The sequence below is a fragment of the Schistocerca cancellata genome, chromosome 10 (genome assembly GCF_023864275.1).
Source record: "Schistocerca cancellata isolate TAMUIC-IGC-003103 chromosome 10, iqSchCanc2.1, whole genome shotgun sequence".
Lineage (NCBI taxonomy): Eukaryota > Metazoa > Arthropoda > Insecta > Orthoptera > Acrididae > Schistocerca > Schistocerca cancellata.
Window position 1 is genome coordinate 9,853,469 of NC_064635.1, and position 17,166 is coordinate 9,870,634.

The 17,166-nt window shown below is 45.6% G+C and overlaps 2 protein-coding genes across 4 annotated transcripts in view; one reads left to right on the plus strand and one right to left on the minus strand.

Annotated features, from left to right (window-relative positions):
- LOC126106398 (G patch domain-containing protein 2) overlaps nt 1–7,662 on the minus strand; it is a 173,830-nt gene extending 166,168 nt beyond the window's left edge. Inside the window, exon 1 of the mRNA XM_049912665.1 lies at nt 7,550–7,662. The gene's annotated coding sequence lies outside the window, so the exon portion shown is untranslated. The remainder of the gene's footprint in view (nt 1–7,549) is intronic.
- LOC126106400 (uncharacterized) overlaps nt 1–17,166 on the plus strand; it is a 39,266-nt gene that overhangs the window by 12,858 nt on the left and 9,242 nt on the right. For all 3 annotated transcript variants that reach the window (XM_049912666.1, XM_049912667.1, XM_049912668.1), the window contains exons 3-5: nt 7,564–7,853; nt 14,717–14,881; nt 16,591–16,752. In XM_049912666.1, the coding sequence (XP_049768623.1) occupies nt 7,564–7,853; nt 14,717–14,881; nt 16,591–16,752 (617 nt within the window). The remainder of the gene's footprint in view (nt 1–7,563; nt 7,854–14,716; nt 14,882–16,590; nt 16,753–17,166) is intronic.

Consider the following 17,166-nt stretch of genomic DNA (forward strand, 5'->3'; position numbering starts at 1 on the left):
CTCATTCAAATATTTTTGAACGTGGTGATGCTTTGTTTCTGGGTCGTATTCAAATACCCCAGTTTTCTCCCACACTAATGTTGTCCAAAAAGACAGTCTTCTTAGACACATTTCAGAAGATAGTTGCAAGCGAACAGTTGTCTCTACTTTTGGTCATCTGTCGAGACCTTTGGGAAGAGTTTTGCCAAATCTTCAGTCATAACAGTGTGCACTATTATCTTCTCGATGCCAATTGCATCAGCAGCGATGTGCCCACACAATCAACAGTCTGAATGCACATTGCCATCGGTTCTTGATGTTAACAGCTGTCTTGCACAGGGCTCATTCTCCACACTCTAGACCATCTCCTGCAGTTTGTGACAGGCTTTCATGCTTAAACTCTCGGTCACTCGGGGCCAACGTCTCCATACCCAGTTTCCCCAGTCCAGCACAAAATTTGATAGTGTACTGCTGTTAAATCATTTGTTGAATTTTGCACTTGCACCGAGACACTTTGCACAATTACCCTAAAACCACGGACTCGCCTGAACAAAAGATCATGGGCAACTCGTGTTTGGTGCGTGTTGGAAGGACAACCACCAACTGTCCCCCTGCGGGTCCGGGGATTAGAATAGGCCCGAGGTATTCCTGCCTGTCGTAAGAGGCGACTAAAAGGAGTCCATCCCCCTCACGGGGGTAGTTAGCGCCTGCGTCCGGAGACGGACGGTTCCACGACCTATAATCGTGGTCTTTTTGGTTTTTCACTTCTCGTTTCTTCCTTCCCTTTGTTGGTTCCTTTCTTTGCTCTTCTCCACCTCGCTGTCTTCCTTACTCTTTCCCTTGACTTCTCCTTGCCTTCTCATTGCCTTTCTCTCCTTGCCTTCTCATTGCCTTTCTCTCCTTGCCTTCTCATTGCCTTTCTCTCCTTGCCTTCTCATTGCCTTTCTCTCCTTGCCTTCTCATTGCCTTTCTCTCATTGCCTTTCTCTCCTTGCCTTTCTCTCCTTGCCTTCCTCTCCTTGCCTTCTCATTGCCTTTCTCTCCTTGCCTTCTCATTGCCTTTCTCTCCTTGCCTTCTCATTGCCTTTCTCTCCTTGCCTTCTCATTGCCTTTCTCTCCTTGCCTTCTCATTGCCTTTCTCTCCTTGCCTTCTCATTGCCTTTCTCTCCTTGCCTTCTCATTGCCTTTCTCTCCTTGCCTTCTCATTGCCTTTCTCTCCTTGCCTTCTCATTGCCTTTCTCTCCTTGCCTTCTCATTGCCTTTCTCTCCTTGCCTTCTCATTGCCTTTCTCTCATTGCCTTTCTCTCCTTGCCTTTCTCTCCTTGCCTTCCTCTCCTTGCCTTCTCATTGCCTTTCTCTCCTTGCCTTCTCATTGCCTTTCTCTCCTTGCCTTCTCATTGCCTTTCTCTCCTTGCCTTCTCATTGCCTTTCTCTCCTTGCCTTCTCATTGCCTTTCTCTCCTTGCCTTCTCATTGCCTTTCTCTCCTTGCCTTCTCATTGCCTTTCTCTCCTTGCCTTCTCATTGCCTTCTTCTCCTTGCCTTCTCATTGCCTTCTTCTCCTTGCCTTCTCTGGTCTCCGCCTTGGCGTTTGAGACAGTCTGTCCTCTTTCTCCCTCTCTCTCTTCTTTTTCCTCCTCTTCCTCCCTCCCTGTGCGTGTCTGAAGGCCGACCCACGCGTTCGCACGCGTAGCCGGTGACGGGGTAACGCGTAAGTCCCCGCCCTGGGTAGACATGTAAGCCACGCGCGTACCCCCTGGTAAAGGCCAGGCCCGGGGAGGGGTGATTGCCTGAGCTGACACCTTCTGACCATGCCGATTGGTCCCTCCGTCTGTTTCTCGGGAGGTGTGACCTGAGGTGTAAACATTCACCTAAGGCGGGAGTGCCCTCTGAGAGGGTCCCCACAAGGAAGGAGCGCGCCATCGGAGACGCTGGCAATCATGGGGGATTCCTCCGCAATGGATTCTACTCCATCTGTCTCGACTTCGACCCAAAAACGGAAACGTGACCAGCCAACAGTGACAAAAGTACTACCGCCTGCCCCACAGTTCCTCGTAGTTTCTCGCACTGAGGACAGAAAGGATTTTTCCTCTGTCAACCCTTTTGTTATTCAGAAGGGCGTTGATGCCATAGCCGGATCTGTCAAATCTTGTACCAGGTTGCGTAACGGCACCTTATTACTAGAAACTGAGAGTGCCTTTCAGGCACAAAAACTGCTTCGGGCCACACTCCTGTACACGTTCCCTGTCCGGGTAGAGGCCCACCGAACTTCGAATTCGTCTCGTGGTGTAGTCTATACTAGCTCCCTCGACGGATTGACTGACGAGGAGCTTCAATCTTTCCTCGCTGAGCAGGGCGTGACGGCTGTCCATCGGGTCATGAAAAAGGTCAACAACGACGTTGTACCGACCCGGACACTTTTCTTGACCTTCGATAGTGTTAAGCTGCCATCGCGCATCAAGGCAGGCTAAGAGGTTATTTCTGTTCGCCCCTATGTCCCGACACCTACGCGCTGCTACCAGTGTCAGCGTTTCAATCACACTCGACAGTCTTGTTCCAATGCGGCTAAATGTGTCACCTGTGGCAGGGATGCCCATGAGGGTGACTGTCCACCTCCGTCTCCTCGTTGTGTGAACTGTCAGGGTGACCATGCCGCATCCTCCCGCGACTGTCCTGTCTATAAGGACGAACGTTGCATCCAAGAAATTCGGGTCAAAGAGAAAGTGTCCACCTCGGCTGCTCGCAAGCTATTGGCTAGTAGGAAGCCCACGCTGCTCCCAGCGGGGAAATATAGTACTGTCCTCGCCTCTCCTCGGACTACCCGGGAGGTAGCAACCCAGACATGCGATCTGACCTTCAGCACCACGGTCGTCCGTTCGGCCAGTGCTAAGATCGTGCGGTCGACGTCTCCTCTTCCTCCCATCACACCAGACACCAGCCACTTCCTCAGCTTCTGCTAAGTCGAAGACCCCGAAGTCAGATGCACGGTCCTTCAAGAAGGAACCATCCCGTGCAGACTTCCTCCGTCCCTAGACCTCCCAGCCTTCGACCGGTACTTCCACCAAACGTCCTTCCAAAAAGGCGCATAGGAAGCACAGTTCTCCTTCTCCGCCACGGCGCATTTCTTCTCCTGCGCCACCCAGCAGTTGCCGCCCCAGGCCGTCATCCGTTTCGCCTGGCCGCACCGCCGGTAGCCGTATATCTGGCCGTTCACCGGCGGAGGAAGCTCCCCCTCCCGGCCATCCTCCCGAGATGGCCGATGACCCTATAGACCCCATGGACGATGACTGTCCGCCTACTGATAGCGGCGGCAGTGCTCGCTCGAAGCCAGGCCCTAAGCGGCCTTCGAGGTGACCCCTTCTCTCATCTTCCTTTTCTTACGATGGCACTTATTCACTGGAATATTCGCAGCATTCGCTCCAACCGAGAGGACTTGAAGTTGCTGCTCCGCTTGCATCGTCCGCTCGTCGTAGCCCTCCAGGAAACGAAGCTACGCCCATGCGATCACATTGCCTTGGCACACTACACCTCTGTGCGTTTTGACCTACCCCCTGTGGTAGGTATCCCAGCTCATGGAGGGGTTATGTTGCTGGTCCGGGATGATATTTACTACGATCCCATCACGTTGCACACCGGCCTGCAGGCAGTTGCCATCCGCATTACTCTCCCCACTTTTACGTTTTCCTTTTGTACCGTTTACACTCCATCGTCCTCTGCCGTTACCAGGGCAGACATGATGCAACTTATTGCTCAGTTACCTGCACCGTTTTTGTTAACTGGAGACTTCAATGCCCACCATCCCCTTTGGGGTTCTCCAGCCTCCTGCCCGAGGGGCTCCTTGTTCGCAGACCTTTTCAACCAGCTCAATCTTGTCTGCCTCAATACTGGCGCCCCTACTTTTCTTTCGGACACATCTCATACCTATTCCCATTTAGACCTCTCCATATGTACTCCCCAACTTGCACGCCGGTTTGAGTGGTATGCACTTGCTGATACATATTCGAGCAACCACTTCCCGTGTGTTATCCATCTCCTGCAGCATACTCCCTCTCCGTGCTCCTCTAGTTGGACCATCTCCAAGGCAGACTGGGGGCTCTTTTCTTCCAGGGCGACCTTTCAGGATCAAACCTTCACAAGCTGCGATCGTCAGGTCGCACACCTCACGGAAGTCATTCTCGCTGCTGCTGAATATTCCATCCCTCACCCTACTTCTTCTCCACGTCGCGTACCGGTCCCCTGGTGGACCACAGCATGTAGAGACGCTTTACGTGCTCGTCGACGTGCTTTATGCACCTTTAAACGCCACCCTACAGTGGCGAATTGTATTAATTATAAACGTTTACGTGCTCAGTGTCGTCGTATTATTAAAGAAAGCAAGAAAGCCAGCTGGGCTGCTTTCACAAGCACCTTCAACAGTTTTACTCCTTCTTCTGTTGTCTGGGGTAGCCTGCGCCGGCTATCTGGCACTAAGGTCCACTCCCCAGTTTCTGGCTTGAAGGTCGCGAATGAAGTCCTTGTGGCCCCTGAGGCTGTCTCCAATGCCTTCGGCCGCTTTTTCGCCGAGGTTTCGAGCTCTGCTCATTACCACCCTGCCTTCCTCCCCCGCAAACGGGCAGAGGAGGCTAGGCCACCTGACTTTTGCTCCTCGAATTGTGAAAGTTATAATGCCCCATTCACCATGCGGGAACTCGAAACCGCACTTGGCCGATCACGGTCCTCCGCTCCAGGGCCTGATTCTATTCATATTCAGATGCTGAAGAACCTTTCTCCTGCGGGTAAAGGTTTTCTTCTTCATACATACAATCGCATCTGGATTGAGGGACATGTTCCCGCATGCTGGCGCGAGTCTATTGTTGTCCCGATTCCTAAGCCGGGGAAGGACAAGCACTTGCCTTCCAGTTATCGACCTATCTCGCTTACCAGCTGTGTCTGTAAAATGATGGAGCGAATGGTTAACTCTCGATTGGTTTGGCAGCTCGAGTCTCGACGCCTACTTACCAATGTCCAATGTGGATTTCGTAGGTGCCGCTCTGCTGTTGACCATCTGGTTACCTTGTCGACCTTCATTATGAATAACTTCTTGCGGAAGCGCCCGACCGCGGCTGTGTTCTTTGATTTGGAGAAGGCTTACGACACCTGTTGGAGGGCGGGCATTCTCCGCACCATGCATACATGGTGCCTTCGCGGTCGCCTCCCTCTTTTTATTCGTTCCTTTTTAATGGATCGACAGTTCAGGGTACGTGTGGGTTCTGTCCTGTCCGACACCTTTCGCCAGGAGAATGGGGTGCCACAGGGCTCAGTTTTGAGCGTCGCTCTGTTCGCCATCGCGATCAATCCAATAATGGATTGCCTCCCAGCTGATGTATCAGGCTCCCTTTTTGTGGACGATTTTACCATCTATTGCAGCGCGCAGCGTACACGTGTCCTGGAGCGCTGTCTTCAGCGTTCTCTTGACCGTCTTTACTCCTGGAGTGTCGCCAATGGCTTCCGTTTTTCTGCCGAGAAGACGGTCTGTATTAACTTCTGGCGCTACAAAGAGTTTCTCCCACCGTCCTTACGACTTGGTCCCGTTGCTCTCCCAATCGTGGAGACCACCAAATTTTTAGGCCTTACCCTTGACAGGAAACTTAGCTGGTCTCCACATGTGTCATATTTGGCCGCCCGTTGTACCCGTTCTTTAAATGTCCTCCGAGTTCTCAGTGGTATGTCGTGGGGAGCGGATCGAACCGTCCTACTTCGTCTATATCGGTCGATCGTCCGCTCCAAGCTGGATTATGGGAGCTTCGTATACTCCTCTGCACGGCCATCCATCTTACGCCGCCTCAACTCCATACAACATCGGGGTTTACGACTTGCGATCGGAGCATTTTATACCAGTCCCGTAGAGAGTCTTCATGCTGACGCTGGCGAATTGCCACTCACTTACCGGCGCGATATACTGCTTTGTCGGTATGCCTGTCGGCTACTGTCAATGCCCGACCATCCGTCTTATCGTTCCTTTTTTGACGACTCTCTTGACCTTCAATACGGGTTGTATGTCTCTGCCCTGCTACCCCCTGGAGTTCGCTTTCGTCGCCTCCTTCAACACCTTAATTTTTCACTCCCTGCAACCTTTCGAGTGGGCGAGAGCGGCACGCCACCTTGGCTCCAGGCTCAGGTCCGCGTTCACCTTGACCTCAGCTCGCTCCCAAAAGAGGTCACCCCCGGTTCGGTCTACCACTCCCGTTTTTTGGAACTTCGTTCGAAGTTCATCAACATGACTTTCATTTATACAGATGGCTCTAAGACCAATGACGGGGTCGGGTGTTCCTTTATTGTCAGGGCACAAAGTTTCAAATACCGGCTCCATGACCATTGTTCGGTCTTCACAGCTGAGCTCTTTGCCCTCTACCAGGCTGTTCTTTACATCTGCCGCCACCGACATTCTGCTTATGTCATCTGCTCAGATTCTCTGAGCGCCATCCAGAGCCTCAGTGATCCGTACCCGGTTCACCCTTTCGTACACCGGATCCAACGCTCTCTTCAGCGGCTGGTGGACGTCGGTCCGCCGGTTAGCTTTATGTGGGTTCCTGGCCATGTCGGTATCCCTGGGAACGAAGCTGCAGATGCCGCGGCCAAGGCTGCGGTCCTCCAGCCTCGGACAGCTTCTTGTTGTGTCCCTTCGTCCGATTTTAGCAGGGTCATTTGTCGGCGCGTTGTGTCGCTGTGGCATGCCGATTGGGCTGCACTTACCGACAACAAGCTTCGGGCCTTAAAACCTCTTCCCGTGGCTTGGACGTCCTCCTCACGCCCTTCTCGGCGGGAGGAGGTCGTTTTAGCAAGGTTACGAATTGGACACTGCCGGTTCAGCCATCGCCATCTGCTAACGGCTGCGCCTGCGCCGTTCTGCCCATGTGGGCACTTGCTGACGGTTAGACACATTTTAATGTCCTGTCCAGATCTTAACCAACTGCGCCTCGATCTTAACCTGCCTAATACTTTCGATGCCATTTTAGCGGATGACCCACGAGCAGCTGCTCGTGTTCTTTGTTTTATCAGTTTGACGAACCTCGCTAAGGACATTTGATGATGTTGTTTTTTAATCCTATGCCTGTCAGTCTCTTTTATCGTGTTTTCCCTTTTAGTTGTTGTTGTTAACTTGTGCCTCGCGGTGCATTCTTAGAGTAGTCAGGGCGCTAATGACCATTGAAGTTGTGCGCCCTAAAACCACAAAAAAAAAAAAAAAGAACACCACCAACTGTCAAGCATTGGTGGTTGTGTGCGTGCGTGTGCGTGTGTGCACGTTGTGACTGCATCAGGAAAAAATTATCCCAAATACTTCATACACAGATTATGTATGTATGTATTTCAGTATCTTGTTCAGTACTCAAATAGATATTTAATTTGATCATAAAATTATCAAAGTGAGTAATGATTTATTGCAGTTTGCAATTGAGACTGTTTAAATACATTTAACATTTATTGTGTGTCATGTAGTTCCAGCAATATTATAGAGTGCAATAATGCCTGGCTATCAAAGCAGTACTTGCATGCAGAAGGCGACATGTTTGCAAGTACCGTCTAATCCACTGACCTGTTGTGGCTCAGGAACACTGACACCCAACACATGGGCCCTGAACGTCAACGTGCAGCTGCCATCATCCTACATGAGCCCCGCCCCATCACCAGACGAGCTGGTGATCCAGCAGCGGGGACGGCGCCGGGGTCCCGTCAACTGGAGCCCCGACCTCGACGCGCACAAGCGGGAGGGCATCCCGATGGGTGCGCGCACACCCAGCCCTGTCAAGTCCAACATTGTCCTGCGGTCGACACCCCGCAAGAGACTCATGCTCTCAGACCCGAAGGAGCTTTTCACGACACCTGAAAAGATGCGCAAGGTAAGTTTTGTGGAACTTGATATTTTACCTAGCAGTAATGTAAGTTGCCATTTCAGGCTTCCTGTAGCAAGTTGGGAGTATGCAAAATAGTAGAATTTGCAGAAAACAGCTTTACATATGTCATGTTTGCAAAATACCGACACATTATCTACAGAAGAATGGATGAACTGGTGGAACTGATCTGCAGAGCAGATCACTTTAGTCTCTGGAGAAATTTAGGAAAAAGTGAGGCAATACTCATCATAAGACTTACCTTACAAGAGCAGCGTCTGACATCTGGGTCATTCGTTTTTATGGTTTTGCAGGGATTTTATGTATTGAAAATAAAAGTTTCATCTTTTTGCTAGATACTCCCCACTTTTTGAAAATAAGAGATTAAATTTCACAATATATATAAATGACCTAGTAGATAGTGTCGGAAGTTCCATGCGGCTTTTCGCGGATGATGCTGTAGTATACAGAGAAGTTGCAGCATTAGAAAATTGTAGCGAAATGCAGGAAGATCTGCAGCGGATAGGCACTTGGTGCAGGGAGTGGCAACTGACCCTTAACATAGACAAATGTAATGTATTGCGAATACATAGAAAGAAGGATCCTTTATTGTATGATTATATGATAGCGGAACAAACACTGGTAGCAGTTACTTCTGTAAAATATCTGGGAGTATGCGTGCGGAACGATTTGAAGTGGAATGATCATATAAAATTAATTGTTGGTAAGGCGGGTACCAGGTTGAGATTCATTGGGAGAGTCCTTAGAAAATGTAGTCCATCAACAAAGGAGGTGGCTTACAAAACACTCGTTCGACCTATACTTGAGTATTGCTCATCAGTGTGGGATCCGTACCAGATCGGGTTGACGGAGGAGATAGAGAAGATCCAAAGAAGAGCGGCGCGTTTCGTCACAGGGTTATTTGGTAACCGTGATAGCGTTACGGAGATGTTTAACAAACTCAAGTGGCAGACTCTGCAAGAGAGGCGCTCTGCATCGCGGTGTAGCTTGCTCGCCAGGTTTCGAGAGGGTGCGTTTCTGGATGAGGTATCGAATATATTGCTTCCCCCTACTTATACCTCCCGAGGAGATCACGAATGTAAAATTAGATAGATTAGAGCGCGCACAGAGGCTTTCAGACAGTCGTTCTTCCCGCGAACCATACGCGACTGGAACAGGAAAGGGAGATAATGACAGTGGCACGTAAAGTGCCCTCCGCCACACACCGTTGGGTGGCTTGCGGAGTATAAATGTAGATGTAGATGTAGAACATAAAATTGTATTTTCAATACTATAAATTGAAATATTCTCTAAAAAGAAAAAAATTACAAATATATAATGGGGTCCAAAATTAATGTTATTAACATTTCTGTTTTTTCATGCTATAGCCTGGATACCCTTCATTCTACATGTTTAGCAGAGTGCGGTTGACAGTCGAGGAATTCTGCTATGCTATTGAATCATCATGGTTGTTCACGTATTGAGTCCACATTGAGAGCTCCTTGGCAACTGAATAAAACTTGTTAATATCAAACTATTTCATATCACTGTGTGTGTGTGTGTGTGTGGGGGGGGGGGGGGGTGCAGGTACATGTGTGTGCACTGCCAAAATGGCAGATAATAAACAACCTTTGACAAGTTTGCCAGCAGAATGTAAAGTTCAAAATGTTGATGTTGCAGATATCAGTGAAAACATGAGCAAAGAAAGCAAACAAGGTAGTGTTGGTGCTACAAAAGTTTCCTCAAATTTATTTAGGGACAATGGCTTCACGCTACCAGTCATTCCAGATGTGGAAAGGCTGCTTCCATATGCCATGAAGAGTACAGGGTGCAGCCAACTGCAGGTGGTCGCTCATGTCGGTACCAATGATGTATGTTGCTTTGTACTGGAGGAGATTCTCTCTGGTTTTGGGCGGCTAGTGAAATTGTAGAGATTGCCAGTCTTGTTTGTGAGGTTAAGTCGGAGTTCACCATCTGCAGTATTGTCGATAGAACTGACTGTGGTCGTTTGGTGCAGAGCCGAGCGGAGGGTCTGAACAGAGGCTCCGGCGGTTCTGTAACCATGTAGGCTGCAGATTCCTTGACTTGCGCCATCGGGTGGTGGATTTCTGGGTTCCACTTAAGTCAGGAGTCCACTACACACAGGAAGTGGCTACATGGGTAGCGGGGGCTGTGTGGAAGGGACTGGGCAGCTTTTTCGGTTAGAGGGCCTCAGGGAACCATAGACAGGGTGTCTGTCTAAAAGGAGGCAGGTAAAATACACTAAGATAATTGTAGAAATGATGGGTAATGTAGTTGTAAATTGTCGTTGCTGTGTTGGGAAAGAACAAGAGCTCAAAGCCCTAACTGAAAGCACTGAAACTCAAATAGTTGTAGGTACAGAAATAAGCACAGCAGAAATTTTTTCTGACAATCTAACAGTGTTCAGAAAGGATGGGTTAAATAAAATTGGTGGTGGAGTATTTGCTATCAGAAGTAGTTGGCCTTGTAGTGAAATTGAAGTAGATAGTTCTTGCGAAATATTATGGATAGAGGTTATACTTGACAATCGGACTAACCTACTAAGTAGGTCATTGTACCGACCCCCAACTCGGAAGATATAGTTGCTGAACAGTTCAAAGAAAACTTGAGTCTCATTTCAAGTGGGTACCCCAATCTCACAATTGTAGTCAGTGGTGACTTTAATCTACCCTTGATATGCTGGAAAATTATACATTTAAAGCCAGTGGCAGGCATAAAACATCAACCGAAATTGTACTGAATGCTTTCTAAAAAAATTATTTTAACAATTAGCCTACTCGAAGTGTAAATGGTTGTGAAAGCGTACTTGACCTCTTAGCAACAAATAATCCTGGATAAATAGTGAGTATCGTGATTAGCGACCACAAGGCAGTAGCTGCTAAGCTGAATACTGTAACTCCTACAACCATCAAAAAGAAACACAAAGTACATCTATTTAAAAAAGCTGATATAAATAGTCTTAATGCCTTTTTAAGAGACAGTCTACACTCCTACCAATCTGATCATGTAAGTGTAGAAAAGTTGTGGAATGATTTCAAAGAGAGAATAGACAGCAATTGAAATATATACCACATAAATTAATAATCATGGTACTGATACCCCATGGTACATAAAATGGGTCAGATCGCTGTTGCAGAAGCAGCGAAAAAAAGCCTGCCAAATTTAAAAGATTGTAAAATCCCCAAGATCGGCAAAGTTTAGCAAATGTTCGAAATACAGTGCTACTTCAGTGCGAGACGCTTTCAATAATTTTCACAACAAAACTGTCTAGAAACCTGGCAGAAAACCTAAAGAGATTCAGATCATACATAAAGCACACCAGTGGCAAGACACAATAAATACCTTCACTGTGCGATAACAACTGTGAAGTCACTGGTGACAGTGCCACTAAAGCAGAGTTATTAAACACGATTTTCCGAAACACTTTCACCAAAGAAGACGTGGTAAATATTCCTGAATTCCAATCAAGAACAACTGTCAATATGAGGATCATAGATGTCCTCAGTGTCGCAAAGCACCTTATTTATCTTAATAAAAGCAAGGCTTCTGGTCCAGATTGAATACGAGTCAGGCTCCTTTCAGAGTATGCTGATAAAACAGCTCCATATTTAGCAATTATATACATCTGCTCGCTCACAGAAAGATCCGTACCTAAAGACTGGAAAATTGCTCAAGTCGCACCAATACCCAAAAAAGGAAGTAGGAGTAATCTGTTGAATTACAGGCCCATATCACTAATGTTGATTTGCAGTGGGGTTTTGGAACATATACTGTATTCGAACATTATGAAGTACCTCGAAGAGAAAAGATTTATTGACACACAGTTGACACGGATTCAGAAAATATTGTTCTTGTGAAACACAACTAGCTCTCACGAAGTTATGACAGGGGATGTCAAATTGATTACATATTTTTAGATTTCCAGAAGGCTTTAGACACCATTCCTCACAAGCAGTCTTCCAACCAAACTGTGTGCCTATGGAATATCACCTCATTTGTGTGACTGGATTCATGATTTCCTGTCAGAAAGGTCACAGTCAGTAGTAATAGACGGAAAGTCATAGAGTGAAACAAAAATAATAATCCGGCATTCCCCAAGGAAGTGTTATTGGTGAGAAATACGTAGAAAGTAGATTAAAGCACAGTCTTTAATGTAAAAATAAAATTGCTAGTAAAGTCTACTTGCTTTACTTTTATTTCAAAATGGCACTTAAAAAGGCATGCTTCATAGCTAGTGCAATAACACCAAACAGCTAACACGAAAGTGAAAACATCTGCCTTATGCACCGAAGTGCAACTGTGCATTACAAAGGCAGTAAAATGACAATGTAAATATACAAGTATGGTATGGTATGTTTAAATCTTCATCATTTTATTGCCTTTTCAATCTATCCACCATGTTGGCTACACAATTGTAGTACTGTGGTTTATGTACTGCATGTTTCTGTGTTAGCCGTTACTGTGTTAGCTACAAGGCATGTGCTAAGAAGCAGTAGGTAGATTTGTAATTCCACGTGTTTGGTTTCGGACAGATTCGAACTATGTTTCAGCCTGTCACAAAGTAACGTTGCAAAGAGGGTTTAAACATCCCACAGTGCCTGACAATGACTGTCAGAATTGAAACCTCACTAAAAAATTTAATAACTGAGTGCATTCAAAAATTAAAATTTGATACATGTGTGAAATTATTATTAAATAGAAAATATATGCATGAATAATAGTGTTTGCTGTCTAGAAGTAAAAAAAGTATTTCATTTTCTATTTGACACATTTGCACCAAATTTTAAGTTTTGTGAATACTGGAACTTTTGTGTGGTCAGTAATTAAAACTAAAAAGGTGTTATTTTTATTAACATTATGAATAAATTTTTCTTAATTAGGGTTTCTATTAAGTGCAGGATTTAAATGAAACTAACAAAAAGGTTGCTACTAGTGAGATACAAACCTGGAGCCTGAAGATTAACACTTTCATGCTCTGTTCAGCTACAGATAAACACACTAACGTGTTATAAATATTTTATTAATTATTTATTAACAGTACTTCGAAATTTGCTAACAGTCAGTTTTAGTCAAAGGCAGTTTTTTAGAGTTTGACAGTTGCCTCATACTGCATTAGGGAACTGATGATGTGGTGCGCTGAGCTTCAAATTGTGTAAGTGTGGAAAAAATCAAAGAAAGCAAAGCAGTCTATGAATTGCCCTCTCTAGTGCAAAATAAACACATCAAAAAGTTTTGCATCACCTCAGTTCCGAGAGTTCTGGAACGTGTACAGAAAACTGGAATAGAGGTCAACATAAACATCATTCCCACCCTTTTTATTGCTTATGAAAACCACACTTTGCATGTTTTACCACCATACAGCCAGACCTTCAAAGGTGGTGGTCCAGATTGCTGTACACGCAAGTACCTCTAATACCCAGTAGCATGTCCTCTTGCATTGATGCATGCCTGTATTCATCGTGGCATACTATCTGCAAGTTCATCAAGGCACTGTTGGTTCATATTGTCCCACTCCTGAACGGCGATTTGGTGTGGATCCCTCAAAGTGGTTGGGGGTCACGTTGTCCATAAACAGCCCTTTTCAATCTATCCCAGGCGTGTTTGATAGGGTTCATGTCTGGAGAACATGGTGGCCACTCTAGTCGAGTGACGTCGTTATCCTGAAGGAAGCACATTCACAAAATGCGCACAATGGGGTGAGAATTGTCGTCCGTGAAGACAAATGCACGCCAATATGCTGCCGATATGGTTGCACTATCAGTTTGAGGATGGCATTCACGTATCGTACAGCCGTTACGGCACCTTCCATGAACACCAGTGGCGTACATTGGCCCCACATAATGCCACCCCAAAACAGCAGAGAACCTCCACCTTGCTGCACTCACTGGACAGTGTGTCTAAGGCATTCAGCCTGACTGGGTTGTCTCGAAACACGTCTGACGATTGTCTGGTTGAAGGCGTATGAGACACTCATCGGTGAAGAGAGATGCCAATCCTGAGTGGTCCATTTGGCATTTGTTGGGCCCATCTTTACTGCACTGCAATGTGTCGTGGTTGCAGAGGTGGATATTGCTATTGGCGTTGGGAGTGAAGTTGCACATCATTCAGCCTATAGCACACAGTTTGAGCCGTAACAAGACATCCTGTGACTGCATGAAGCGCCTTATTCCACATGGTGGCATTTGCTGTCGAGGTTCCTCTGAACCATAATCCATAGGTAGCTGTCATCCACTGCAGTAGTATCCCTTGGGCAGCCTGAGTGTGGCAGGTCATTGTCAGTTCCTGTCCCTCTGTATCTTCTCCGTGTCTAAACATCGCCGCTTCGGTTCACTTAGAGATGCCTGGACACTTCCCTTGAGAATCCTTTCTGGCACAAGGTAACAAAGCAGATGTGATCGAACTGCAGTATTGACTATCTAGGCATGGTTGAACTAGAAACAAGAGTCGTGTACCTCCTTCCTGGTGAAATGACTGAAACTGATTGGCTGTCGGGCCCCCTCCGTCTAATAGACGCTGCTCATGCATGGTTGTTCACATCTTTGGGTAGATTTAATGACATCTCTGAACAGTCAAAACGTCGGTGTCTGTGAGATAATATCCACAGTCAATGTCTGTCTTCAGAAGTTCTGGGAACTGGGATGATGCCAAAATTTTGTCGCGCGCGCGCGCGTGTGTGTGTGTGTGTGTGTGTGTGTGTGTGTGTGTGTGTGTGTGTGTGTGTGTGTGTGTAGGAAGACAATTTTCTCAAATTTTACTACAATTTTTAGTCACTGCCAGATAAACATGACAAGATAAAGGATTTAATTTTTGACACAATCTAATTTTTAAGATGATGTTTTCAATTCCATCAGCTGTCACCATCACTGAAGGGGTCACCTGGTGTGAAGAAGGGCCGTGTTGAGAAACCGACTGTGACGTACAACGGCCCTATACAGCTGGGGCTGAAAGGACTGTCTCAAGAGCAGCTCATCGGCATGGTACAGTCACTCATCGACAGACACCCGAACCTGGAAGATGTAAGCACTGAGTATTCATTTCTTTATATTTTAATGATACATATGTTAATGTTTAATGTTTATTGATACATATGGGTTTTTGGATCTGCTGGCAGCAACACTTCCTGAAGGTAAGTTCTGGGCAGCTTATACCCTCAAATTTTATGATTTTCTGAATTCAGTTTTCATTTTCATGTTATAAGAACTCTCAGTAGACGCAGCATGGACTTACTGACATTTTGGGAGGGCAGTCAGTTATCGTTTACTATGATGCGTGATATTTCACATAGGCACATGCCAGACTTATTGAGGTGAGCTGTCAAAGTATGACATCAGTCAATCACATTACACAATTTATTAATGGGCTGTACACATTCTGCACAGGTATAAAGATGGTGGTGTCTAAGGTGGTGCAAATGAGACATTGCTGCTTGGTGGGTGGTCACTTGCTACTGCTCTTGACCACTGTCTTCTTTCCTGAGATTGACTGAATGCATTTTCAGTGGCAAAACCATAAAAATGTTTACATGGGTTTACTTTTTACGTATTATGTAATAATCGGCCTCCAATCCCTGCTCATGAAATGACTTTCCGATTGTTCATAAAATAATGAAGCTTTATTATGTAACAAACTACAGACATGCATTTTGACTAGACTTAATTCTCACTAACTTAAATTATACAAAGCTCTTGACAGCAATGTTATCCATTATTAATTTGTAGCTTTCCTTGTAAGATTCTGAGCAGAACATCCCCCTCCATCCTAGAGCAGTACACAGAGCATTTGTAGCTCCTTGCTGCATCTGGTGATCTTGTAAGAGATCTGTTGGCAAAGTCCAGTTGCTGTATGTTGCCCAAGGAGTGCCTCAAGAGAAAAATACAAATATTTGCACTGATACAATGTCTTGCGTTTTAAAATTTTATTTAAACCTCATACTTCACGACAGTAGCAATTACATACATGGTTCGTCATTTACAGGTACAGAAAACTCGGTACTATAGGATTCATGAGAAACATCTCAAGTTAAATTCAGCAGAAATTCAGTACCCTCTCAAAATTCTTGCAAAAAATAAGCGTGTTGCGCATTTCATGGCCGCTGTCACAGTTTAAAAGTTTTCCGTCATTTCTCTTCATGAAGTGCATCATGGTAAAAGTGGCAAGAGTTGAAACCACTACAATGTGTTCAGCCATATTCAGTGAGCGGTAGGAGTTAAGCTGTGTGTTGGCGTTCCTAAGAATGTGTTTGTGTGCTTTGTTGCCAGCATGTCTGTGTTCGTGCCTTCAGACCTAAGCATTGTGACAAAGTAAAGATAGAGCTGCAAGAATTTAATATTTTGAGAGGTAACATTACTATCCCCTAATGTAGTGGAGACATAGGTTTATAATTGGCTCAGGAAAGGCTGACTCTTTCAACACACAAGTAGGTACTTGTGAAAAGATGTAATTACGTGTAAATGTAGACTTTCCCAGTATGTATTACTAAAGAAAAGCTCTTGGATTCCCACAACATCCAGATAATGACTGACAGTTGTATAAACACCATAGTATATTAATGCTGTCATCCAGCTGGAAACCAAAGAGCTTTTAAAGTTCCTATTAGTCTTATTTAACAATTACATTTTAGCTTTGACTAATAAGATTGTGTGTGTGTGTGTGTGTGTGTGTGTGTGTGTGTGTGTGTGTGTGTTTGTGTGTGTTTGTGTTTTTATAAATACAAATGGTTTTTCAGGAAGTCAGGGATATTATGCCAGGTCCTGATCTGCGACCCCTTGAAGAGCAATTGTCATATTTGAAGAAAAACATATTCAAATCACTGCCGACTTCTCGCCTCACATCAAAGACAGATTCACCTGCTTACAGCAGGGCAGCTGTACATCTTGCTGCCTTCAAGGTTTGTATCAGTCAATTTTCTGTGCTAAGTAGCTCTGCACACTTTAAAATGGTTAAATAGAAATATGAAACAACTCAAAAGTTGTAAATTGTGTTGCAGTGATGCAGTTAGGTATCAGAATCCACATTATTAAGCAATGTGGTGCTCAGTGAACTAAATTTGTTTATTGATTCATTTATAATTTTTTCTATTTATCTTTACACCCAAGTGAACAAGTTACAAATGTGTCACGTGATGGTGTGGCCATGTGGTGTTGGCGATGATGGTGGTATACTTCTTAGTGTTGCAGATCCCTTCATTTGTCCCCATCACATCATAATCCTTCACTTAGATTTTAGCCTCAAAATTGAAGACTATTGATTTTTAGTTGACCCTACTGAAATTCAGTGCCATGATATCTCCTTTGATGTACTA